Genomic DNA, 27,950 nt, shown 5'->3' on the forward strand with positions numbered 1-27,950 from the left:
TATTGTGTTATCTGAAGCCACTTTCCCCTCTGGAGCAGGTTATATGTTAAAAAACTCTGACTACAATCTCAAAAACTCATTCATGCTGCTTCTTTTGACCAATCAGTGAACTGCAGTGTGTCCAGTTCCACTATTTTGGGTCAGATCGGTAAGACTGGGACCCCAGTGGAAGGGTCCAAAAAACGCAGGACAACTCGGTTCTGATATTCTGGCACCTTCCCAGATGTTGCCTGTGGAAACCCTAGAAAACCGACCTGTACTTGTTGGTGGAAACGGGGCTTTAGAGAAGCTGCTGCCCATCAATCTGGGGTGGTTATCTGGTCATTTTCAAACTACATGGAGTCCGTCATTCCACAGAGAAAGATTGGAAGTGGAAAACATTCAGGACAACATCCCAGGAGTGGGCGTTCCAGCAAGTTCAGCCCAAGATCAGACTATGCAATGATCAGAGAAACTTTAAAAAAACAAAGAGCTCCATCCTAGACACTCCAGGCCTCTGTTAGCAAGTTAAATGTTCAAGTCAATAACAGCCTTGTCAGAAAAAGACTGAACCAGTATGGTTTGTTAAGAAGGTTGCGGGAGAAACAAACATGGCAGCATGGCTGAGGTTGGCAAAGCTGTGTCTGAACAAACCACCAGACAAAGTCCTCTTGACCAGACCAAAGTGGACATGATTGGTCTGAACAAAGCAGCTGTTGGCACGGTGGTGGAGGGATGATGGTCTGGACACCTGGCAGTCATTGAGTGGACCATGAACTCAGGTACATGACAAATCTTCAGATAGAAAGAATCAGATGTGAGTCCGTCTGACAGCTGAAGCTTGGCTGAAACTGTTTCATGCAGCAAGTCTACACCAGAACCAAGGCTGACATGGTCCAGTCAGAATCCAGACCTCATCCTGACTGCAGTAACCAGACAGGCTAGAGGGGGACAAGGTCTCAATGTGGTCTAGTCAAAGTCCATACTGCATCCTGACTGCAGTAAACAGACAGGTTGGAGGGGAGATGGTCCCAGTGTGGTTCAGTCAGAGTCCAGACCTCACTGAGATGCTGTCGTGGGACCTTCAGAGGCCTCAGACCTGAGTGATCTGAAGCAACGATGGAAAGAAGAGACCAACTATGTACGAGACATCATCCAGAAAACTTTTCCATCAGCTTCCTGCTGCAGGCGGAGCTTCTGCAAGCTGCTGGATGACAAACGGACTTATTCTAACTTTGATTTTTAGCTTTATAACAGTGTGATGCTGTGTATTAAACATTAAAGTAAGCAGTCTCTTGCTGTAACATGCAGGATGGTCCAAAGCCTGTTACTTTAGAAGCTATGTCCACAAATTACTAACTCCGCCCTGTAAGGCAGACAGCATCGTCGTCATGGTTAAATGGTTAAACAGCTGAAACTGGACGTGGGCTGCGCTTGATGAACCAACCTCAGGTCAACCTCAACTTCGGGTTGAAAGTGAGTATACCTTCTTTTTTCATCTTTATTAAACCAAAGTCATTTATTATTTTTTATTTCTCTAATTTAACGTTTTCATTTGGACAATAACAACAAGAAATTTATAAATAAAATAAAAGCCTCATTTTCATTTGTTTGTTTATTGGAAATTGGACCGAACTTCAACCTATCCATGTTCTTTGAAGAAAACAAAGAATGACTTAATGTTTAATGGGAAAATGAAATCTGTGTAAAAGCTCTGTGGTATTTATGAGACTGTGTATAACAGATGGATGTAGCCTCCATGAACTAAATGAAACCGACGTTTTGTTTAGTCAGAATTTCTTACTTTCCTACTCGTATGTATTTTCCGATTTAGTTAAAATCTTCATTTTGGTTCGTTTTGTAAACTGTGATCCTACATGGAAAAATGGGGAGGAGATACCTCATAATTTATAAGTCTTAATGAAGGTATAATGATGAAAATTAATGCCAGGGTGCACATTTTTGTCGCTACAGACTTATTTTTGGGTCTTATTCTTGTTTTCATTACCCTTTTTGTCATGTTTAAAGGTAAGGAAAGAAAAAAAATATCTAAAATACATCTTAAGTAGTTGGATATTCCGTTCTTGGGGTGAGAAGTTTGTATAAACATCTCTGTAATTAACCATGGAATTAATATTAGTTCTAACACTTGTAATATAAGGTGGGAATGCATATTGTTTTTAGTTTTTAATCAAACCTTGATTCATTTACTTTTCTTCTGTTTATCCATTCATTAAACAAAGATAGCTATGGGAATCACACCAAGCTGGTCAAACTTTGAATTTGTTGTCCACAAACCAAAGGTGCAGCGGTGGCTACGTCCACGTCTTCTACACAGTCTGCCTCTGAAGCTCCATCAGATGGCTTTTCCCAGGATCAGGATGCTCATGAAGAAGAACATGATGATGAAGAGCCACATGAAGAAGCGATCCATCACCTTGGCAACCTTCCTCCACTCCCCAATGCTAAGCTGAGCCATTCGCTGATCCAGATACGAGTTGGCGATGTACTCAACGTTCTTATGCAAACGCAGGTGCTGGCAAACACATTGACTTCTCACCAACATCTCCTTCGGGTTCTCCCCAATTCCACCTCCAATGCCTTTCTTCTGCTTGACATGCTCACCTCCTCCTTCTGTAGCGGTCTTGTTGGGCTCATCTTCTCCACCAGCAGCTCCTTTCTCCTCCGAGTGGTCGATGGTCACAAATAGATCCTCCTTCCACATCGTCTGCTTGGTTAAATCCTGCTCCACCCTCAGAGGTTGCCCCATCCCGTCTTCATCCACCTTCCCTTTCCACACCTGTCCATTCACATCCCAGTTTGCTCCCTGGGAGCTGTTGCCGCCGGCTGGTGGGGCGTCCGACTCTTCCCATGACTGGGTTTTTTTTCTGGATGAAGCCTCTCCAAGGCAGATGTCGCTGACCTTGCCGACAAAGCAGATTCGGGCGAGGTAGTTGAGGACAAAGCGTTCGGCCCACTTCGGGACGGGACGGCCCTCAGGACCACAGTGGTGTATGTTCATGATGAAGATGGTGAGAGCTGTGGAGGCAGTGACCATCGTCATGGTGGCAATGTAGTACTTTCCTGGTGAAAAAGAACAAACATGTAGAGTTTGTTGCCTCAGCATTGCAGTTAAAATATGGATGTAAGAAATGAGTTTGATTGGTATTTCCTCAGCAAGAGTATCTCCCTCAATAACTCTAGTGTGGACGGTTGTATTCTAGTATTAAGGGCTGTCAAGCAACTAGAAAATATCTCATTACACCCTCTTTGATGAATAAATCTGGATTAATGCATAAATCAGTTTTGCCTGTTATGGAATTTCAAATGAGGAAGATAAATCCTGCAGTCAGTGATGTAATTATGACTGCTAATGTTTATATCCCCTGATCTCCAATCGGCATTATATTTGGCACCGCCCGCTGCATCTGCCTTTGCTTTCTTACTATTAAAATAAAGATGCAGGACTTCAGACAGAGTTGTGTTCCTCAGCATGCTCTCTGCAAAATCTTTGCTAACTTCCTGTCCTCCACCACCACAACTGGCTTGTTTTCCGTTGCTATTTTGTAAGGGAGTTACTTTGTTGGTTACAAGTAGACATACTCAGGTCTAGTGTAGCTGGATGGGGTGGCTGCTAATGCTAGTTAATATTAGCATCAGCTACTGTGCTATCACATACATCTGGTTTAGCTGCTAAATGCTTTGCATTGAGGATGTAGTTCAGGGTTGAAGTACTTCAATGTTCTGAAAATTCTTTTCTACAGAACTTTAAAAGAGCAATGCTCCTCTCCACAGTCCCACCTGGTTGCTTGGGGAGGCTTATCCCAGCTGCCATGTAGTGAGAGGCAGGTCTGGTCTGGACAGGTCTGGAGTGCATCACATGGAGACTAACAAGCACTCATCTTGATTCTTACGGACAATTTATAAACACCGACTTACTTAATGGATGTTTTTGGACCAGAAGCTGAAGAGTGCGGAGAGATCCCTGCTACTCCAGCTCAAACCAGAAACCTTCCTGGAACTGGAATTTAGACTGCAACTGTCTTGGCCAGGGCTCTCTTGAAAATGAGATCTTGTACTCCCACTGGGACTTACTTAGTAAACTAAAGGTAAGATAAATAAATAAATCCCTGCTGTGAGGCAATAGCAGTAACCACCACACCACCATTCAGCCCTAATAATCATGTCCTCCAACCAAAACAACCAAATATGTCAGCATATTGCTACTACAGGCAGTAAGAAGGAAAATATGAGTGTTTCCACATCAAAGCAAACATAAATCTGTGTGGTCCTAAACAGCCCCTAAACTGTGCTTACCTACAAATGAGGGGAGGGTTGCTGGTGGTGCCATTACACAACAATTCCATTTGACAAGCCCACCATGTTCTATCATGCAAACAGCAGAGCGATCGGTGCTTTCTCTCCTTTATCTGCAACAAGCAATCAATGCTATAAGTCCTGCCTTTTAACCCATTTCAGCTTATATGACTGCCTCTCCTCCTTTGCTTTTTGCTAATGGAGTTGGCTGCTTCTGCAAGCTGTGCTAGCTAGCAGCAGAGAGGGTTTTATTCTGGTTTTATAAACTCATCCACCTTGTGCCTTTTCTGTGTGATGGGATGAATAAGGTGGCTGTCCAGAAAGCTGTTTAATGAACAAGCTGTTGCTGGGAGCCTTGAAACTCAAAGGCTGTGAGATCATTGATTCCTGAGCTGTGATTATTGTATTTTAAATACCTGCTGACAGAACTTATCGATCTGCAGGACTCCTGCTCATCACAGAGCCAACAAACATAAATGTGAAGTTCACTGCCGGGTCCAAAGCCCAGAACTAAAATCTGATCTGTTTTATTTGTTACAAGATGCAACAACAACAGATCTGCTTGCTTTGCAGCTTTATCCTGCATCTCAGCATATTCACACTCTTTATTGTTCTTCCATTCATGACCTCTGTGCTGAAGAGAAAAGCTGCAAAGAAACAAGAATCCAGCCTGCACGTCAGATCCCAGGTTAATGTGTTCTTTTGACTCAGATCTCAGGACAACATGTCTGCCAGCTGATACCTTTGGATCACTGGATGACTCTATTAGATTTTAAGCATCTATGTATATTTCCTGGGTGTACAGATTTATGCATTTATTTGATCAAATCATTTGAAAACTTTTCCTTTGCTTGAAAGCATATATATTTGTATCTGAAGTCATTACTCAAAGTTCCCAGATTTGAAAACCGGAAGAATACAGGAAGAGATGAATAGTCGTGGGTCACTCCACATCCCTGACATGAAGAATAAATTAACAGTAGAAAAGGGAGTCGGTGTGTTATTTGGAGAATGTCAAGACTTTTCATAAGGACCTAAGAAAGATGAGTCAGCTTATGAACAACAAAGCAGACTTCACTAAAACGGTGACTTTCTAAATCAAATTGGGAAGCAGATGTGAAATTGTCTCTAATAGAACTGTTAAAATAGAACTGTTAAAAGTTGGAATGAATGGCCTTAGAAAGCCAACAGATGGCACAGGAGAACAACAGTCTAAAGCCAACACTGAAGTCAAACATTGAGTCTTTCAGCAGCTTACAGGAGTCTGTCTCAAACTAAATGAAAGAAAAGGGGACTCTGGTCTTACCTTTACCTTCATGGGAGGATTTTTACAGCCAAACAATGTTAATTTTAATGGAGGAAAAACCTGGAAGTTCACGTACTGTAGTTACTGCATGTTTGGGAAAAACTAATGTCTACATTCTAAAAAAGAAGAGACCCTCCAGGCTGTCATCAAAGAGCTGTGATGCTATGGAGGACATTGGTGTCCATGGAGGACTTTATTTGGTGTCTATGGAGGACATTTTCAGCTTCAGTGGAGGACATCGGTGGACATGGAGGACTTTTTTCTGTGTCTATGGAAGACATTTTCAGTGTCCATGGAGGACAGTGTCCATGGAAGACTTTTTCGGTGTGAAGGTACCACTGATGAGCGCTTTCTACATCGTTTACAGAGAGTGTGTTTGACTGTCCTGCTTGCCGTCCACATCCCAGATAGACATGTTTGGGCTGAATCCGGGCTACCTTTGGTACTTACAGCACTGGCAAGCATGGACGTAGCATCCGCGTGAGATGTGGGTGTTTTGATACCTACACTTTTCATGGTTAGAGGGTTTAACACCAACACTTTTTTTTTTTTTTTAAATCGCAGGTTTCTACATTCGGTTCTGTTCTCCTAGAACCATGCAGTGCTTCTCAAACTATCCAAACAAGCAAATGAATGTCTGAGGGGGGGCTGTTCTCACCTATCAGTGGGACGCTCTCCGAGGGCGGCATGCTCTCGGCCACCAGCAGCTGAAACACCGTGAGGGCCAGCAGCACCGTCACACCCAGAGAAACCTTTTCACCCGAATCCGCCGGCAGGTAGAAGCCGAGCGGAGCCAGCAAGGAGATCATCATGCAGGGGATGAGGAGGTTGAAGATGTAGAAGGAAGCACGTCTCTTCAGGTGGAGCGTGAAGGTGATGTCTGGGTATGGCTCTTCACAGCAGCCGTACAGGATGACGTTCTTCTTGGCTGGCATTCCCAGAACCTGGTGAGGCAGAAGATATTCTAATATCTGTTTCAGGAAGGTGAGTTTGTCGCTTGCACAGAGAACTCTCACCTCCCACTCCACATTGGGGACAAAATCAGCCAGATCTGCGGTGGCCAAGGCATTGGACAGGTCCATCTGGTTGCCGTTGTGGGTCCAGGAGCCGAAGGTGAGGTGACACTGCTGCACGTCAAAGGGGAAGAAGGCTACGTCCACAGAGCAGGAGCTTTTAGTGATGGCTGGCTGGTCCCACATGACCTGTCCGTCATTGTGGAGGACAACATTTGTCTCCATGGAGCTGGAGAACTCGTCATCTGCACTGCGGTTAAAAAAAAGGAGGAATTTATATGATTGTGAGATGACAGAGAGGAGTTCAGCCAGCTGGAAGCTGCACCTACCTGTTATACAGCACAATATCAGGCCGCCATACGTAGCTACTGGGTATGCGGATGGTATCCAGGCCATCGTAGTCCTCTGTATTCCAGGTAAGGTAGGCATCTTTCCACACCTGGCGGATCCACAGGTAGGTGGTCAGGATCTGGTTCCGCTCGTCCTGATGAGGAAACATAGAGATCAGCCCAGGGCTCAAACGGCACCATACCCTGAATCTGCAGGTCTGGTTGGGTTACCATGTCGATGATCTGGGAGAGGGTGATCTGCAGTGTGACGTTGATGATGTGGTTGGTGTCCTCCACCGGCCGTAGAGCGTTGGTGTAGTTGGAGAACAAGTCGTTCAGCAGCTTCTGGGCGTAGCGACCGTGAGCAGCGAAGCAAGCTGGGAAGAAGAAGCAGAGATGGGGTCACTAATGTAGTGCGTGTGGCTTGTAGAACACGTTGGAGATATTTACAGTAACTGATTTACACGAGTGAACGAGTGAAGGACTTTATACTCAGCTCACCGAAACTTTTATGATTTAAAACTTCTGATGAATACAGATAAAACCAAAGTCCTGCTTTTCTCAAATGCCAAGGCCAAGCCACAGAACCAGCCCCCAGTTGCCCCTTTGCAGGGTCCTCATATGGAGTTTGTATTATGTTACAGTTATCTTGGTTTTTCATTGATGAATCTTTTTATTTTACTCCACATATTCATTAGCTGGTAAAAAGGTTTAAACTGAAGTTTTTTTTTAAGATTAAATCCTGTCTTTTATACAAATTTAAAAAAGGTTGGTTGCTGCCACCTTCATGTGGTTTTAGATTGTTTAGATGTTCTGTACATGTAAGCGTTTATCACAGAGCTTTAGCTTCATCACAAGCTCTAGAGCTCTTACTCATTTTTTAAACAAACATTTTGGATGGTCTTTGTTTATAGAAAGATGCAGCATTTTCTTATTTATAATGTAGTTATTGGACTGCTTTCTTCCTGCCACTCAGCTTTTCTCCATCTAGGAAGAAACTGGGATGGGCTTTCTTGTCCGCTGCTCTATGGAACGACCTGCAGAACGGCGTCAGACTTCATGACCTGGTCTAATTGGATGCTTTTAACATCATTAGATGCCAGCTTGAATGTGTGTTGCTGTTGAGTGATTGTAATTTTTAACTGTGCTTCTGCTGTCTTGACCAGGACAGACTTGGAAAAGAGATTTTAATCTCACTTCCTGGTTAAATCAAGGTAAAAAATTAATCTACCAGGTCCCTTGGAGCTTGAAGGTTCTGCTCAGTATCATGGCTGATCCTAGGACAGACATCTCTGACAGTGTTCTTGGCCTCTTTTGGAGCCAGGTCATTGTCCCCAGTGCTCTGAATACCACCATCACCACTGCTGCCTGAACTTCTCACATCTCTTCAGCTTCCTCCTTCAGTTCTTGGTATTTTTCCACCTTCTCTTGCTTCTTCTTCTAGATGTTTCTGTGATTCTGTTCCATGTTGGGGGCGGTGGTGAGGACTCAAATGCAGGCGGACCAAGCAGGAGGCAGAATTGGTGCAAAGGGTTTATTTTCCCAAAAACACAGGAACAGGGAAACACACATTACATGGTATGAACCACATATAAGGATCTGACAAAGCAAACTGAAAACCATGGGGTATTTGTATACAGGGGGAGAAATTAGGAGCAGGTGAAGAGAATGAGAAATCAAACCAGGTGAAATATCGAGCCAGGAACAGAAAACTGAGCACATGAGGGAAAACAGGAAGACTGAACTAAACATGACAAAACCAGAAACCAAACCATGATCTAAACAGAAACTAAACATGACAAAAACCCAGAACTTTAAACTAAGAGCAAGATAGAACTAAACACGACAAAAACCTAGACCATAGTCATAACAAACACCAGAAATAATACACCAAGATTGAGGCATAACAAACCAAACCAGACAAAAACCCAAACAAGAATCAGAAACCACACCATGAACCATGACAGATTCAGGGTCTCTACATCTATCATTACTGCCTTTCTCTATAGCCATCACCAGTTTATCAACCTGGATCTGGAAGGATCTCAGCTCTATCATTCTCCTTTGATGGTGCCTCTCATCTTCACCCTAGGACACATGTTCCTGGGCATTATTCCAGGTTATGGTGTTCCATGTCTGCCTTACTTTCCTGCTTCTACGATCTAGACCAGGGGTTTTCAAACTTTTTGAACCACGACCCCCAAGATGCATTGGTGTTCACGACCCCCACCCCCACTCAGTGATTAATTGTGCGATGTATCAGATGGGTCATCCTGCAGCACCCTCAAAATGTAAGGCTGCAAAACTTCAGAATCTTCATAAATAAGGAGGATACAGTTGTTTATGCTGGTTCACCACTGTGACAAGGTGTCTACATGTCCAAAATCAGCTTCTTTTGAAGATTTAATGTCAAATTCAGATTTGTAGAATGGCATTTGTACTCACTCTGTTGTTTCTGACTTAATGTGTTAAAAACATTAACATGCAAATTTGAAAGATTTATCTCTTTTTAATGGTTTAATTATGACATTATGCCCTGGTAAAAAAAAAAAAAAAAAAAAAAAAAGGGTATATGGTTTTAAAAATCATCTGAAATTATCCCACTACCCACAGTTTGAAAACCACTGATGTAGACTGTCTCAAGGGGCCTCTCTGCGCAGCCTGATAGACCCCAGCGTCAGTTCCTCTTCCTGTGTGGCCATGACCAGAGTCTCTGTGGTCTCTTTTAGACCAGTCCTTTCTGAGCTCTTTCCGAGAACTTCTCATTTATCTTAACCCCTTACATGCTGTTCAGGTTTTACATTTAACTGCAGTAAAATACATCATTCTTCTTGCCTGAAAGTTAATATTTATGAAAACAGTAAAAATAGTGAAACAGCAGAGTGGTCATATATGGTGGATAAGGGGAACATAAGTCATGCAGAGGTCAGAAGGTGCCATGACAGACACAAAATCTGCACCTGCAGAAACAATCTACAGTCTTCATCAGTTTGAGTTGGGAGGAAGATGGTGAGGGCTCATAACATTATAAAGACACATGAGCTGTTATTTCAGTGTCTTACATCATGGCAACAAGACATAATGTGCAACAGACCCTGATCTGATCTTCCAACATGTGGAGGTTGACCGATTTGGAAGAGGATGTAACAGAGTTGGAAGAAAACTGATTACAGCCCCTCTGATGATGGATGAAGAGGAGCAGCCAGCAAAGCAGATGTTGTGCTGTCGGTTGGTCTTCTCCTTCAAAGGACTGCACATATGCAGAGACTAGTTTATAATAAACATATTATTATTTTTGTCTTCTAAGTGATGGATATGCAATTAATATCAATTTGTATGGGATGTTATTTAGCACAGTATGTTGAAGTGTGCATGTGCAGAGGCTACATCTCTTCAATGAGGCCTCACTTTGGGCCCTGGCCTGCATGTTTCACCCCCTCTCTGACCGTCGTTTCGGCTCATTAACTAAAAATAAAGACAAAAAGAACCATGAAAAAATGTAAAAGTTTATTTTGATATGATATACATAGCAATGAAGACTGTTCAATGGCTGCAATGTCTAAACGTGGTTCTATTATAAATTCTAACAGGTCCAGAAAGTTCCTAAATTAAATGTTTCTAAATTAAAACAGCTTTACGTATTTTGTATACAGGACATGGTACTGTGTTATAGTGGGTGTTGTTTTTTTTTATCAAAAACAAGTGTTGTAAAACCTAAAAAAGACATCCATCCCTGCTCTGTGAAGCATTGATTGGGGATTAATTGTGCATTTATTAATGGATAAAATTTATTTAGATAGAAAATTAGGTAAAGACACTTGCTAGGAGAAAATTTTTGGTCCAGGTCAAAATAGACCCAGACAATATTCTGGAGATATAATATATGAACAGTATGTAAGAGTTAAGACTCTTTCATTTGATTCGGTCGACCAGAACATCTTACTAAACTGGCTAAATGACTGGATAGGACTTTCTGGCACTGTAATTTTGTTTAGTTCAATGCTTAGCTCCATTGGCATGATGGGCATCCATCTCCCATGCGGGAGACCAGAGTTTGCATCCCACAGGGCAACACCTTCCACTTGGGTTTGTAGGCAAGACTCCTAACCCTTCTGCCAAACCACTGTAAGTCACTTTGGAAAAAAGCATCTGCTAAATGACTGTAATGTTATGTCATATAAACTAAAATAACCTGTGTGGTTCCCCAAGGCTCCATCCTGGGCCCACTGCTGTTCAGAATAGAATAGAATAGAATAGAATAGAATAGAATAGAATAGAATAGAATAGAATAGAATACCCTTTATTGCCATTATACATAGTACTATGAAATTTAAAGAGCAGCTCCATAGATGTGCACACACAATACTATAATGATAAAGAATCAGTAATATATGAAAAATAGAAAAGACATATAATACACAATAAAAACAACTGAGGTAACTAAAATAAGGTGGTGAAGTGTTCAGTGAAATTTATTTATGTGCTGGTCAACATCTACATGCTCCCATTCACTCAAATGATGAAAAAGAATAAAACATATTACAACAGTTATGCTGATGACACACAAATCTACATGCCCACCTCACCAGGAGTCTAAAGTCCAATCCAAACTCTGATCAACTGCATCGATCAAATTAAATGTGCCAGAACTTCCTTCAGTTAAATTAAGACAAAACTGAAATAATAGTTTTTGGAGCCAAAGAAGAAAGATTAAAAGTCAGTTCTCAGCTTCAAACAGCTAAATTCAAAGTAACAACCAAGCCAGAAATCTGTGAGTAGTCCTGGACTCAGCCCTGGATTTTAGCTGTTATATTAAGACGGTTGTGAAGTCGGCCTGTTTTCACTTAAAGAACACATCGAGGATTAAAGGGCTGATGACTCAGCAGGATTTAGAAAAACTGGTCCATGCATCTATCTTTAGTAGACTGGACTACTGTAAAGCTGTCCTCACATGTCTCCCAAAAAAGTCCATCAGACAGCTGCAGGTAGTTCAGAACGCTGCTGCTCCAGTCCTCACTAAGACCAGGAAAATAGATCCTAGAACTCCAGTCCTCACTGAGATCAGGAAAGTAGATAATAGGACTCCAGTCCTCACTAAGACCAGGAAAGTAGATAATAGAACTTGAGTCCTCACTAAGACCAGTAAAGTAGATCCTAGAACTCCAGTCCTCACTAAGATCAGGAAAGTAGATAATAGAACTCCAGTCCTCACTAAGACCAGGAAAGTAGATAATAGAACTCCAGTCCTCACTAAGACCAGTAAAGTAGATCCTAGAACTCCAGTCCTCACTAAGACCAGGAAAGTAGATCCTAGAACTCCAGTCCTCACTAAGACCAGGAAAGTAGATCCTAGAACTCCAGTCCTCACTAAGATCAGGAAAGTAGATCCTAGAACTCCAGTCCTCACTAAGACCAGGAAAGTAGATAATAGAACTCCAGTCCTCACTAAGACCAGGGAAGTAGATAATAGAACTCCAGTCCTCACTAAGACCAAGAAAGCAGATCCTAGAACTCCAGTCCTCAGATCTTTACACTGGTTTCCTGTCTGTAAAAGAACTGACTTAAAAATCCTGCTGTTAGTTTACAAAGACCTGAATGGTTTAGGGCCAGAATCCATTCAGGATCTTCTGGTTCGTTATGAAGCAACCAGATTCCTAAGGTCATCAGGGTCAGGTCTGCTTTCTGTTCCCAGTCAGAACTAAATGTAGAGAGGCAGCGTTCAGCTTTTATGCTCCTCGCATGTGGAACAAACTCCCAGAAAACTGCAGGTCTGCTGACTCAGTAGTTTTACATCAGGGTTAAAAACTTTTCTATTTGCTGCCTTTTATCAGTACAGCTGTTCATTCCTGTTATTACATTTTATCTATTTTATTTTAGCTCTTTTCTTTCTGTTTGTCTGTTGCACATTTTAATACTTTCTGCACCCCACTGTAATGCTTTTAATGTTTTAAAAATGTTTGTGGTTTTGAGAAATATTTCTGCTACCTCTCTGTTCTGTTCCTCAAGATTTTCTCTTATCTTGACTAATGGGATGAATATGAAAAAAAGGAGGAAAACATCATCACATCACATCTGTTTTTCATGGAGGACAACATAAGCATGCAGCAGGTGATGAAAGGTTAAAAATGCTGCCTGAGTGACGCCAGATTTCATACCTGCAGATCTACTTATATGGTCTCTGAACTTGGTCTGAACTGTCGGCTGTTATCAGGCTGAGAGCGAAGATGAGTCCTCAGCTTCATCAGCGCTCAGATGGATGATAACTTCCTTTGCACGTCTGACTGTCGGCCAAATCCAAACACTCTGAAGGTGTTTTCATGGGTCTGATTTACAGCGTGGAGGTTTATTTAAAGTCTTTCAGTCATGCAGATGTTCTTTGTAGCTTCTTTCAGACATACGGAGCCATGCAGAAGTCTTTATCCACGCTTCATTAATTATGTTAAAACTAAGATAAACTGGTCCGGTCACAAGTTTTGTATTTATATAACATCATTGTTATGACTGAATGTTTGTTGCCATATTAATAGTGTGACAGCCCCAACTGTGGTGTTCAAATGTGAATATAAATCCAGAATCTGAGTCAGAACCAGAGTCATTCCAGTTCTAAGAAACTAGAAAGTCAATATTTATATACAGTATAGCTTTACTGACCCTCATAGGCAAGCTTTGTCATTTCTTTAACCCTTTCAAGCCTGACCCAAGAAATAATAAAAAGATTTTTTTTCCCAAATCTGGTCTTCATTTGGCTCTTTAACAAAGTAAAGTAAAATATAATTTTATTTGCATGTGTTTACCATTGCATGTGCAAAGAGAAGCCAACAGAGGGCAGAAGACAAGAATCAAGCTGTATACAACAGGGTTTGAAGCTAAGTTTTTACCATGAAGTGATGAAACAGGTCTCAGAAACTGGATGTCTTAAATATGATACACGTGGCGTTAAAGGGTTAAGAAGTCTTCAGGATTCTTGAAGGGCTTTTCAGGAATAGTTCTCCTGGATTCTTGAAGGACTTTACAAAGTTCTTCTTTGGATGTTTCTGCTTTATCTTCTGTTCTCTGTCCAGATGATCCCACACTCCTTCACTAATGTTGAGGTCCAGGTTCTGATGACACCCATCCATCAGACCTGTTTCCACTGATCTTCAATCCAGTTCTTGTGTCATGTGGCCTACCTCAGTCTTTTCTCTCCGTTTTCCTTCCTTAAGAACAGCTTCCTGAAGGTCACGTTTCCATGGAGACAATTTCGGATGAGGCTTCAGCCAACAGCTGATGGATCAGCTGAAGGTCCGGATGCATTCCTGAGTTTCTGGTTTAGGTCCTTGCTGGATCTCAGATCCTGTTCATCTGCTGTAGATAGTTTTTAGTCCTGACTCTTCTTTTGTCCTCCACGTGTCTAGTTTCTGCCTCCATGCTGAGATAAGCCAAGTTTCCAGCTAACAGCTATTTGGGATTCACCTTGTTGCTGCTAAAATCCTGTTTTCTGTCTGTTAGCCTGTCTGATCTTTGATGGTTTTTACACATGAAACTAAAGAAATGGGAACGAATGATGTGTTTTTGAGTCACGGAACCTAAAGATCTAGTTTAAACCGGTTGTTTGCTGAGTCTTTTGTTATGTGTTGACACAACTCTGGTTCATTCCGCGAGTTAGAGGCTTTTTAGGCTTTAATCAGTTATTGGTCAGAGTTAAGCTCCTCTAAATGGTACCGGGACTGGACTGGAACTGGTCCGGTACAAGGACTGGACAGAATAAGACCTTCAGAAAGCTGCAGAACTATAAATGAAAACCACTTTAATAGATTAGACCAAAGGACTGTTGTGGGTTGTTACGTCCACGTCTCATCCAGTCAGGTGTCATAAATTTTATTATTCTTTATTTTTAAACACACATCTTGTCACTCCTGGAACATTCAAATTAGTCTGGATATTTTGTAAAGAGGCGTTTCTCACTGTTAATCCTGAAATGTGTCTTATCACCATCAGAACATTCTGCAGCTGAATGGCTCAACACACACACTGTCACACACATACATCCACTAACCACATTTCCCAGCCTAATTAACCTGCTAATCACCTCAGCTTTAAATCACAAAACGTCTGACTGATAATTCCTTTAAATCCTGTTTACAGTTAATGATGGAGGTGGTGAAGGAGGATGCTGCTGTAGCCCCGATGATTCCACCACAGTAAACTGCTGCCTTTAAAAAGGTCATTTTTCATCTTCACATGAGCTTTTTGTTCCAAGTCATTTTAAGACTCTAATTATGTTACGTTTTTGGTCAAAAGATAAAATGAAGCTCAACACTGGATTGAAACTGCAGCTCAAGATGTTGATTTAGACCCTGAAAATAATGAGTCTTTAAGCCAAACTACTCTTTCTTAGACTAACTTAGTTAACTAACGTTGTTGAAATTTGTACAAATCTGAATTAAATATTTCCCTTTTCACAATGTTGGAATATATATATATATATATATATATATATATATATATGTATATATATATATATATATATATATATATATATATATATATATGTGTGTGTGTGTGTGTGTGTGTGTGTGTGTGTGTGTGTGTGTGTGTGTGTGTGTGTGTGTGTGTGTGTGTGATGCCACAATACAAATTTGAGTAATGTTACTCCCATTATAAATTCTAATTCATATTCAACATTTTTTTTCAGTGCTTTAACACTACATAACATTTTCTTTTAAAATATCTGGTGTCTAATGGGTTAATGTCTTTTTTGTATTATGTCCTAATTTACAGCACCATATTCTCTTTCTTACTTTCAATTTTATTTCTCTGTTTTCTATTAATTTCTTTGTGTTTTATTATACTGCATTTAGCTCTTATAAGGAGCATTGTAATAGATATATTTCCCTCTGAGATGAGTGAAGTATGTCTGATTTAGATTTTTTGTTATATATTTACATGTTTATAATTAAATTTTGAACTAATTTATATAATTACATGTAATGAATAAATAAATTCTTTCACTGGTAAGTTTAGTTTAAAAAAAAGATTATAGTATCTGTTTTGTCTGTGAGAAAAAGCTTTGAATACTAAGAAGAAAATATTCATCTGATGTTAAAGACAGTTAACAACAAACTCAGGTTTCAGATGCCTTGCACAAAAAAGGAAGTGCACGAGACCACTGTCAGTTTAATGACCTTCAGATACGAAGACAGTCATTTATTACTGAACTCCAACACAGCTGGAGAGACTTGGAGGCCGGAGGGTTTGAGTGGAAACATCCATTGTACTAAAATGGAAATGTGAAAATGAATCAGCTCAAAACAGAAACAAATATCTCATTAAGAGGATGAAAGGGAGACATTTCAGTCATGTTTTAGGAGTAATATCAGATTTTTGTTCATGTATCTGTCTGGACAAACACGCTACTCTGCTGTAAAATTTCAGATTCGTTGTTTCAGTAAAAGTAACTGTAAAAACTTCCTGGTCCGAGTGAAATCCTGAATGTGAACTTTTTACACCTATATTGATCTAAAATTACTGTAGATCATCCTAAAGCTCATTAAGATATAAAATAAAGTACGATTTGGGCTTTCTTGCTCAGGCTACACTGTAAAATATCAAAAGTTGGCTTTACTCAGAAAAGGTTTAAAAAATCTAAACAATTTTATACATTTGAGTTAACTGGAACTATTTTAGTTTGTGGGCTTTAAATTAACTCGATTAATCTGAAGCTGATGGAGAAAGTTGATGTGATCACATCTGTGAGTTCAGGTTCACATCATTAAGATCAACCGATGACCTAAATGCAGCAGGAAGTTGGTGGGGACATGATTTTAGCTAAAATAATGTCAGACTAGCAACCTCTCTATTACGCTACAGTAGCTGCCTGGATAACTGATTTTAATAATAATAATAATAATACATTTTATTTAAAGCACCTTTCAGGGCACCCAAGGAATCTGTACAAACAAATAATAAAACATTAAGAGTACAGGAAAAGCACACATATACAATACAATCTAAAAACCTAAACATAAAAGGCAGAGTGGTGAGGATGTGATTGAAAATAATGTTACAGACAGTATGCTGTTCTGAAAAGATGGGTTTTGAGTTTGGAGATGAAGGTGATGAGAGAGTCGGTATTGCGGAGGTCAGGAGGAAGTGCATTCCAGAGCTGGGTGTCATCCGCGTAACAGTGGAAATAGATATTGAATTTACAGAAGATAAGATCAAGGGGGAGGTGATAGGTGATGAATAGAAGAGGCCCCAGGACAGAACCTTGGGGCACACCAGTGGAGACTGGGGAGGGATCGGAAGTGAAAGATTTGAATTTGATGAACTGAGTGCTGCCATTGAGATAAGACTGATAAACACTGGGATGTATGATGTCATACCCATCTACCTACACGAGACCATACCCATTTACCTTTATGACACCATACCCGTCTACCTGTATGATACCATATCCACCTACCTGTGTGATATCACACCCATTTACCTCTATGACACCATACCCATCTATCTTTGTGACACCATACCAATCTACCTGTATGACAACTGCCCATCTACCTGTATGATAGCCTACCCTTCTACCTGTATGACACCATGCCCATCTACCTGTATGATAGGCTACCCATCTACCTGTATGACACCATGCCCATCTACCTGTATGATAGCCTACCCATCTATCTGTATGATAACCTACACATCTACCTGTATGACACCATACCCATCTACCTTTATGACACCATCCCCATCTACCTGTATGATACCCCACCCATCTACCTGTCTGATACTATACCCATCTACCTGTATGATACCATACCCATCTACCTGTATGATACCATACCCATCTACCTGTATGATACCACAACTACCTACCTATATGATATCACACCCATTTACTTGTATGATACCATGTCCATCTACCTGTATGATACCATACCCATCTACCTGTATGACATCATACACATCTACCTGTATGACATCATACCCATCTTCCTGTATGACATCATGCACATCTACCTGTATGAATTTTGTACACTGGTTTAATTCACGTAAAATATTTTTCTCAAAATCAGAGATCAAAGAAAATATACCTTAGAGCCTGCCAGATCTCAGTCACTGGAGATATTTTACTGAATAAGCAGAGTACTGATACTGATGGACATGTAGGTCCTATTACTCATATTAATGTAACATATCTACTTAGGACCAAGAGAATCTACAATTGAACATATAGGACATATCTGGCTCTGCAGTAAGGAGCTGAAACTAAATCTAAGCCTATAAATCATGCTAAATTTCTCTATATTGGAAGAATACTTAATTCTTTGTGTGAATCGACTTGCAGCTCCACCGCTTTTCATCACACTTCAGTGTACAAATGTCTCCATGGTCCAGTGAAGAGATGAGTCAGCAATTGATCTGATAGCACCATCTCGCTGAGGAGTTAAAGTGTTGGTGCTAGCAGTTCTGAGAGCTCGCCAGCTGGCTCAAAGTTGGACTCCAGCTTCCATTGTTTCACAGAGCAAAACTCTGACATGCAGGATGATCAACAGCTGGAGACTTACATCATTTTTAAGCAACATTAACTACCTGCCTGTGGATTGAACCAAAGCCTGTGGAAGTAACCTTATCTACACTTTAATTGTAACATTACTTTAACATTTTCCTCCATGTGCAACATCATTTGAACCATTGAATCATAATCTGATGTGCTTTCAATGCCCAGAAGAGGTATGTTTAATGGATTAATAGAGATTAAAAGAGATTAAAAAGATTGTGGTTTCAACAACAGGATAATGATAATAAACACATCTCATCAAAAATAAATAACACATCAAGGTTTTTTTTATGTCTTTCATTCCTGAAACTGCAAGTGACAGAGATAAAAACAGCTGAAAGGACCAGTACTGTGCTTCACTGACCATTAAAATCTTATAAAATACTTTGCTAATGGGCTACTCCCTGAACTACAGGCTACACGGAGCACTAGCAAGATTCACAGAAATCTTCAGTGCTGACTAGAACCTCTGAATTACATCAATAACGATCTCAAACCTTTTTTTGTGTGTGTGCCTACAGACTCCCTCTAGGACTTATGATCTATGGTAAACATGCATACATATATGGATGGAGTCTTTTGTCCGTCTTCTTCATGAGTCTTCATGAGCAAATGGAGCAGTACCACCAGAAACCACTATTGATGTACTTCTTGTTTCATAATTTTATTGTTTGCACAGGTTTTATTGGAAAGCACTTTGGTCACCTTTGAGTGTTGTAAAGCGCTATATAAATAAATACTGATTGATTGATTTTGCAACGTTTGAAATGGACGTACATTTACGTACATAGAGCAGAAACAATGCTTTAATGAGTTTAAATAAAATCACAAATTCCTTGTTCATAAATAAACCTCCCAAATGACTCCTTAAATTCTTGAATGGATATAATTTATATAATTTCATCTATCTCCTGCATCCTTTAGTGCAATTTGGTCCATTTCCAGGGCTCTTGCGGATGCATTGCCCAACACAGCAAATTGAGTAGTACCATGGGAAACCATGGGGGGCAGTGTTGAGCAGTATAGCCAATTAAAGAAAAAGAAATTGTGATGTATTTAATGACTGTACAGACCAGCACTGTCTACTGTGTTGCCTCTTTTTATGTCTCTTTCTGAGAATGAACATAATCATAATTTCCTCCACTGCCACAATGTTTGTTATTCTCTGAAACTGACATCAGTACTCTGAGGGGAACGCTGAACCCTGCACTTCCCTCTGGTGGACGTAGTGGCTAACAACCATGACAACGTAAAGGACGGTTGAAAGTGCAAAAACTGTGATGTTTGAAACAGACGTGTCTGTGTGTGTATATATGTAAAGGGAGCAGAAATGAGCCTTAAAAAGGCCCAGATAGTAGCCGAAAGTGCAAAATATTACCCAGTTATTTCCAAAACATAAGCTAAACATCCTCTGCAATCCACTTTATTTATACAGCACATAATAAAAAAAAACACATAGTCACCAATGTGCTGGACACATAGAACATAACCCTTTTCTGAGACCTTTTTACATCACTTTATGCTTAAAAACTCAAAACCCTGATGTACGCATTCGGTCTTCTGCCCCCTGGTGGACACATTTTGCACGAATAATTTTGACATATCACACTGTAATAAATGGTATATATATATATATATATATATATATATATATATATATTTACATTTTGTTAATGGGACAAATAAAGACTTTCACATTTTTTCTTGGGTCAGGCCTTCAAGGGAAAATTGTTGTACACTAAGAGATGGACATTCAACACACAGCCAGAAATTATGCACCTGCAATTATGCAAGACATTAAAAGACTTGAATAACAAAAATACACTCAAATGTAGACGAGTGACTAATGTATAAAAAACACTAAAAGAAATTTTAAAACTATAATTCACTAAAAAGCAATTAAAAGTTTCAAATGCACTAAAAGAAATAAAGTCGGAATATGCCTAAAGGATTTAGAAGGTTAAAACACACATAAATAAATAAATAAACATGTCCATGCTGGGTTAAGGACCAATGACTAAATATGTTTTAAGACATGATTTAGAAATTTTCAGAGTGGAGGCAGGTTTAACGTGTGAGGGAAGCTCATTCCAGAGTTTGGATACCAGTACTGAAAAGTCTCAGTCACTTCCTGTTTCTAGTCTGGATTTAAGAAGAACACAGAGGTTCTGGGGCCTTATTTATCAAGCTGGCGTAGGTACAAAAACTGGGGTACGCCAAATATAGTCAACTTTTGGGTTTTACAAAAACCAAACTTAACGGGAAAATGTTCCTGCTTCCATGGCAACTCTGTACGCACAAAATCTGGGAAAACAGGAAACTACCTTTCACACCACATGTTAGATATTAAAGCTGTTTGCAGAAATGAATAAAGATGCACATTCCATTTGAATTCTCCTAAGAGCGCACGCTCGGGGAAAAAAAAACAGGATTTTTTAGGAAAAAGGGAGATGATATTAATAAGAACCTCAATCACTAAAATATGTTCTGTCATTGTGAAACAAAACCTCCATGTTATAAAATCCATCCAGCTAAATAAGGTGCCAGTCTGCTGGCAGCATGTAGCAGTCAGTGTGGAAAGTAGCTTTGGTCCTTCATTCGAGCAGAGAGGGACCAGACTGGAGGCTGTTGGTCTAGAAGTGATGCTACACTAATGAAACACACAAGACGTGGATTTCCTTTTATTAATTTATTCTTACACGATGCTTTTTTTAAATTGTTGAACCAATTTCTGTCCAGACAGTCTTTATTTCCCGCAACTCCTTGTCCATCTGGTTAATAGAAGGGATTGTGTCCCTCTGCACCGCCCACCCAGCTGGAGCACCCAGCAACTAGAAAGAAATATTATTTAACACTAAATAAACTGCTGCCAATCTCAGACGTATCTGTACATATTAATTTTAAAATTAAAACAAATTACTGGCATCATTACTGTTATTTAGCAGACGCTTTTCTCCAAAGCAATTCACCACTCTGGAATTTGAACCTCAATCTCCAACATCAAGTTCAAGTTCAAGAAGCGTTATTGTCATTTCAACCACATATAGCTGACTCAGTACATAGTGAAACGAAACAAGGTTTCTCTAGGACCAGGTGATACAGAAACATACAACAAGGATCAAAACAAAAGCTCATAAAAAACAAAACAACACAGAGTTAGGACCAGTTTTTGTCCTAGTCACATAAAGTGCAAAGTGTGCGTCTATGTGCAAACAGTGCAAGACTGTTACAGACAGTACATGGCAGATGGATGCTCTACCGACTGAGATATCCAGTCACATGTTCCGATGCCTCTGGTGTGTCTTGTGTTCTGAAACTGCAATGACAGCATCAGCCACCTGCTGCCACTCTTCTGCCTTTCGGACACCAGTAATGTGGTAGTTGTGCTCACCAATTAAACATTTTTACGTTTGTCAACATGGTCCATCAGGATCTCAGTCTCACACCCTGAAAAATTCCACTTCTTAACTCTTTTCCCCTCCAGAGCCATCATACAAATGATGTGATGAATATGTATTACAGGCGTCTACCTGACCGTTTATAGCCACCATGTGTGCGTGGGAAGGTGTTCTCCCACGTGCGCCCGCTTTAGGGTTGATTCTGATTTATAAACGGAAACAGGTGTAGGACGTGGTTGTGCAGGCTTTTATAAATCTGAAAGTAGAAGTGCACAGCGTTTGCTTTTTGCACAGTTTGATAAATGAGGACCCTGATCTGCAGGCCTCAGTAAACTTGATGGAGTGTGATGTGCTAACAGGTGGATGTGTATGTTGGTCCATTTAATGGTTTAATAACATCACTGGGGTGGCGCGTCTCAGTGGGTAGAGCGGTCATCTTGTAGCCTGAGGGTTGCTGGTTCGATTCTCGGCCTGTCGAGCGCATGTCGAGGTGTCCCTGAGCAAGACACCAAACCCCAAATTGCTCCTAATGGGTTGTGGTTGAGCGCCTTGCATAGCAGCTTCTGCCATCAGTGTGTGAATGTGTGTGTGAATGGGTGAATGTGACGTGTGATGTAAAGCACTTTGGGTATCATTCCAGATACAGGGAAAAGCGATATATAAATATTTACCATTTACCAAAAGTAAAATCTAAAAATGAAGTCCAACATGTACAGGTAGTCAGGATGTGTTCATGCTTATTAGTGCCAGTTAAAAACCCAGCTGGACCAGCTGTAGGTGAGCCCTGGAGGTTTGGTGAACCCAGCACACAGATCATTACAGTGAATCACACATTCAAACTTTTAAAAGATAAATACAATTACATTTTTTTTCTCATGGAATAACTACATAATTAATGCCACTTTCACACCAAGGTTTGTAATAATCCAAACCTGAAATAAAGCGTACCTCCTCGGTCACATGAAAACCCTCCTGATCCTTTTATTAACAACCTCAGTCTCCTCAATCATACATGAACCACCAAAAGAACCCACCACCCATCCAACTAAGAATAAAAATGCCATGAGTGGCTACAAACATATCTCCAGCAACCTTAAAATCTTCATTCACGCTAAAAACTCTAATTTAAAAAAGAAAACAAGAAGCAACAAAAGAGCTGGAACTCTTGTTAAAAAGCCTCATGTCTGTTAGACACCAGGCAGACAGCCATCGGGTACATGTTGGGTATCAGGGACGTTTGTCTCAGCCTGTTTCCATTGTTGGACGAAGTCCAGACTCTGATTGTCTGCTCAGCGCAGCTAATGGGTGCAGCGGAAGGCAGAAAGCTAACAGCTAACTTTAACTTTAAAATATCTTCTTTTTAAATCAAACTTGGCTTTTTTTTCTCAAAGATCAGATAAAACCCCAGTGGGGGGTATTTTAAAACCGGCTGCAGATAAAGCAGAAAACTGCTTGAAGCCTACAGGGCTTGGATTATCTCTACTGGAATGACTGGAGGTTGCTCCTGCTTTTATCTGGATGCTGGAGGTGATTGACATCTTTAATGCTCACATAAAGACTCTCCAACCTACAGTCTGCCTCCAGCCGTTGTTTGAACGTCAGCTCGTCAGACATTACACTGACAGCAGAGGATGAAACTTGGTTCCCCCATCAGCTGATGTTCAGGTTTTATAAACCATGTTGTCTGACTGTAAATACTGAGGAAGTTATGGTACAAGGCTCTGCCTGGGAACGCTGGTTGTGCTCATCTTAGCCACATTTAGCTGACTGTGCTGTGTTGTTGCATCCATGCTTTTGGTTTGTGACTGTCGTACTCTGCTGTGTGTCATGCCCACATTCGTATTTTCTGAGTTTAGAGCAGCTGCTTCGTGTTCTTTAGATCCTCATAATCAGTCGTTTTCAGCAGTTTCATCCAGATCTACGAAAGCTGAGAGCAGATGTCCTGAAATGATTTATTTTCAATGCTGATTATCAAGTTTTTCACAAGAAAAGTAACATTTTTTCATTATCTGGAGAATTTGGTCTTTCCTCAAGATAAATACTGTAATGGTGAGCACAACATAACAAGTATGTTTGATTTAGATCAAGAACTTTATCATAGTTTAGAACAAATAATTAAACCTTTATTTTAAGATAATGATGATTCTGATAAATAACACAACACTTAACTCGTCTTCAGTTAATATTATTGAATAATAATATTCAACCATTATCAACTTCCAGACAGTTCAGTGTGGGACGGCTGCTTGTATCAATAAACTCATGTTAAACATTTACGTAACCAGAACTTCAGCTAAAAGCTCCACAAAACCAGTGTCAGGAAAACAGAAAACAATTCAAACCACAAGCAATTAGAGAGACAAATAATCATACAGACCTAAAACTGGTTTCTATGGTTAAAAGACTCTGTGTGGAGCCGTGGTTTCTTATGTGGCCGGCAGATCTGTGACGGTCCAGTCTCCCTGTCTCCTTTCATCCTTAATTTTGTCTTGTCCTGGTCTGAAAACTCAGGACTACAAAGGGGGAATTTGTATTAATCAGGAGCTTCATCAGAACATCTTCAACATAGTTTAGACTCTTTTCCATGAAGGTGGAAACCATGAACCCATGTGACCAGTTTGGATTATCTGAGTTGGCTACAGAATGGATGAGGAAGATACTTGATGAGGTTTTCGGGGTTTTTGTCTTCATATTTTGCTAATTTGCCATAATTTTTAAAGCTATTTTCGGGAGTTTTTCTTCATTTTTTGCTAGTTTGCCATATTTTTCAAAGCTATTTTGGGTTTTTTTGTTTTGGTTTTTTCATTTTTTGCTAGCTTGCCATGATTTTCCTGCTTTCCTCGTTTTTTTTAAACTTCTATCTTCAGTGACCACAAACATCTGAAGTATTTTAACTTGTTCTCTTCAGCACCATGACAGCAGAATGATGGTCAGTGCTCAACAAGAGAAGGAACGTTTGATGGATATCGTGGAAATAAAGCAGTGGATTTAGGGCTCCCTTTGGTGCTTGATTATCCGTCTTTTTTATGGGTTATAGTTACATGCTGTTGCTGCACCTGACAGGAGAAACAAAGGAAGGAGTGTAGGGAGAGGAAAAAGGAGACAGATGCACCAGATGGAAAGCAACAGCAACAACTGCACAACCGAAAAGACAAACAAGACACCAGGCTGCTACATCTTAAAAGAAACTTAGCAGAAAACACGAAAATAAAACAATCATCAGGAGCACCGATAAGAAGACAAGCTGAGAAAAACTTGAACAATAAAAACACCAGGAACAAATATCTAGAAACAGCTGTTAAATCTGTGTGATATTGGGGAAGTTGAGTGGAAAATATTAGGAATTAATTATCTTTTGTGACTCTGTCCCATTTGAGGACAAAAAGCAGACAAGGAGGGCCCAAAGACCTGGACAACCAGCAGCCACCACAGAGGAAGAAACCCAGCCAGTCCACCACATGGACAACCACATAGGACAAAGGTCCCTACAGTACAGGCCCCAGGGGGCCAGGTGAGACAGCCACCAGACCCACCCAGGGCCCCACAAGCTTGAGAACCTGGATAACCAGCATCCAATTTTGACCTTGTCCCATGCGCACAGTGATTCCTCCTGATTCTCTGAATGTTTTGATGATATTCTACCTTGTAGATGGTGGATCTGCAATGTCTAAGAAACATTTTTCTGAAATTGTTTCACAACTTTAAAATCCAGTTTGTCTCAGATTGGTGAACTTCTGTCCATCTTTCCATCTGAGAGACTTTGGCTCGCTGAAATGCTCCTTTGATGCCCAGTCATGTTACTGGCCTGCTGCTAATTAGGGTTGCAAAGGGGAGGAAAATTTCTGGTAAATTTCTGATAAATTTCCAGAAACATTCCATGGGAAGTTAAGCTGGGGAATTTTGGAAATATATGTTTTAAACCTTCAGGACAGTTTTGGCACTGAACAATATGCTGCTACTTTTTGTAGCATTTCTGTATGTCTTTGCACAATATTTACACACATACAAAGACTTTTAACAGTTTGTGTGAAATGCCTCCACATATCGGATGGCAAACGTGGTATTTTTCTTTAAAATAAGATAACAAAAAAGCTTTTATGAACACTAATGCAACGGCATGAACAGATTCATAGTTAACTGGAGTTTTCTTCAAAATATTTTACGACTGATGTATAAAATAAATTTACCCCATAATATAATGAAAACCTTATGTGGTTATAAGCTCAAGTGTGGCCTCAGTACTCCAGGGTTGAAGAAATCACCAGTTCGTGTGATAAAGGAACCACAGTGCATGTAGGGGCCTAAAAAAACCTGCAGTAAGCAGTGTGCATGTGATTGAACGGCATAGATATTCTCTGCTTGCATTAAATCTGGTTGTTTAAGCCAAGATTATGCTACAATATATTTTCCTCAACTATATTTATGTTCCCTGTTAAGTGAATAAACCAAAATGTCCGGTTAATTCCTATTTATTCCCATGGAAAGTTTCCAACTTTGAAAATTCCCAGAATTTTGCAACTCTATTGCTAATTAACCTAATTAGTTGTCAAATGCTCCTCTATGTGTTTCTAATTTGTTCCACTTTCTTTTTCAGTCTTTTCTAGCTCCAGTTTCAACTTGTGCTCCAGGCAGCTCATATTTTCCATGAGATGATGAAATGTCGGAATTTCATCATCTGACATGTTGCTTCTATTCTACTGGGAATAAAGTCAGGTTTGATGAGATCTGGAAATCATTACATTTTGTTTGTGATTACGTTTTACACAGTAGTCCAACTTTAAAAAAAAAAAAGAAAGAAAGAAAAATTGTGTTGTAATGAAAATCTTGTGAGATTTCTGATTCAGGCAAAAGTTAGTAAAAGCAAAAACATCAACTTAGTTACTAATTTTAAACTGGATGATTTGTTCAGGTTGTTTTTTTCTTAAAACTAAATAAACAGAAAATAAATCATAATTCTCCATCATCAACATCACAAACTGCTTTTAATTTAATGCCTTTAAAGCTTCGAGCTTCTTTGTTTGTCTTCATTTTTGAGCATCCGATTTACTTCACTACACAAAAAATACTCCCAAAGGATGAAAGCATGATGTCAAGCAACAGAAAAATACAGGGTGAAAGCTGTTTTTCAAGGCATATTTATACATTTCTTAAGATTTTAGATTCAAAGTAATAAGAACTGACAGTTTTTTTTCAACAGATACGATGATAAACTGAAGGTCTTTGCATTTGTTGCAGTTTTACAAGGTTATTTTAGGATTTCTATTTTAAATTTCACTATTTCCAGGCATTCTGTTTAGGACAAATCCAACAGAAAATAATCTTCATATTTACCAGTTTAAAAAAAATGAAATGTTAGTTCTGGTAAAATGGGAATTAAGATGGAGAATGACAAATAAAATTAGATGAAATCGTATCATAACTTGACATCATGATGGCTGTCAGTCACTGAAATGAAGCTGGAGCTGGTTGTTCCTCAACAGAAATGCTTCTCATCCAACATTTCAGATAAAACAGCCCCTCTGCTGCCCAGACTCTCATATTCATTCACCTTAAAAGTACTGAAAATGTTTTTACCTGGGAGGAAGAGGAGGAGCAGGAGAAGCGCCGGTGGTCTGCAACAGGGGAGCTCCATGCCGTTCTGGTTCTGTTAGTTATTGATCCGATATATTCGGGTGGATTGCAGATGTGTGATCAGACTCTGAGCAGTGGCCGTGCAGAGAGGACGGAGCACACTGAGAGGGAGGAAGCTGCTGATGCGGGTCACTATGTTTGCTGTAGTGCGGTGGTCTCTGATGTATGAGGGGTCATTAGTGCCACTCAGGCTGCAGGCTGCAGACCATGTTAGGAGAAAACTCTGCTGCTAACTTGCTGCTGCACTTTGTCAGATCAAAGCTGTTTTAATGACTTTCCAGCAATAATTTACAAAAACTGCAGAAGCAGAGAGTCAAACATCTGATCATTAATTGTATTTATGAGAGATTTCTGAGTTAGTCCAGGAATAAACAGGAACTGTAGTTTTATGCTGTTTTTAAAGAATAAAACGAGATTTGTTTCCTTCAGCAGGTTAATTAC

General features: G+C 40.0%; 1 protein-coding gene across 2 annotated transcripts; it reads right to left on the minus strand.

Annotated features, from left to right (window-relative positions):
- Nucleotides 1-12: 12 nt before the first annotated feature.
- LOC121654945 (neuronal acetylcholine receptor subunit alpha-10-like) lies at nucleotides 13-27,594 on the minus strand. Of its 2 annotated transcripts, none has more exons than XM_042009323.1 (6): nucleotides 27,453-27,594; nucleotides 7,176-7,321; nucleotides 6,945-7,099; nucleotides 6,619-6,865; nucleotides 6,261-6,546; nucleotides 13-3,063 (listed from the first exon to the last, which is right to left on the minus strand). In XM_042009323.1, exons 1-6 carry the CDS (start codon nucleotides 27,508-27,510, stop codon nucleotides 2,336-2,338), a joined length of 1,620 nt encoding a protein of 539 aa, XP_041865257.1. In that variant the 5' UTR covers nucleotides 27,511-27,594; the 3' UTR covers nucleotides 13-2,335. The 2 variants fall into 2 exon arrangements, with proteins under 2 accessions (XP_041865257.1, XP_041865258.1); XM_042009324.1 differs by lacking the exon at nucleotides 27,453-27,594 and adding an exon at nucleotides 8,088-8,453.
- Nucleotides 27,595-27,950: the final 356 nt, after the last annotated feature.

The sequence above is a fragment of the Melanotaenia boesemani genome, chromosome 15 (assembly GCF_017639745.1).
Source record: "Melanotaenia boesemani isolate fMelBoe1 chromosome 15, fMelBoe1.pri, whole genome shotgun sequence".
NCBI lineage: Eukaryota > Metazoa > Chordata > Actinopteri > Atheriniformes > Melanotaeniidae > Melanotaenia > Melanotaenia boesemani.

Excerpts from the sequence above, each read along its gene's own strand:
- LOC121654945 (XM_042009323.1), bottom strand. The coding sequence starts at position 27,510 with ATGGAGCTCCCCTGTTGCAGACCACCGGCGCTTCTCCTGCTCCTCCTC. Across the intron at positions 7,322-27,452 it reads GCTCCTCCTCTTCCTCCCAG|CTTGCTTCGCTGCTCACGGT; the intron begins GTAAAAACATTT and ends TCTTCTTCCCAG. Across the intron at positions 3,064-6,260 it reads GGAGAGCGTCCCACTGATAG|GAAAGTACTACATTGCCACC; the intron begins GTGAGAACAGCC and ends CTTTTTCACCAG.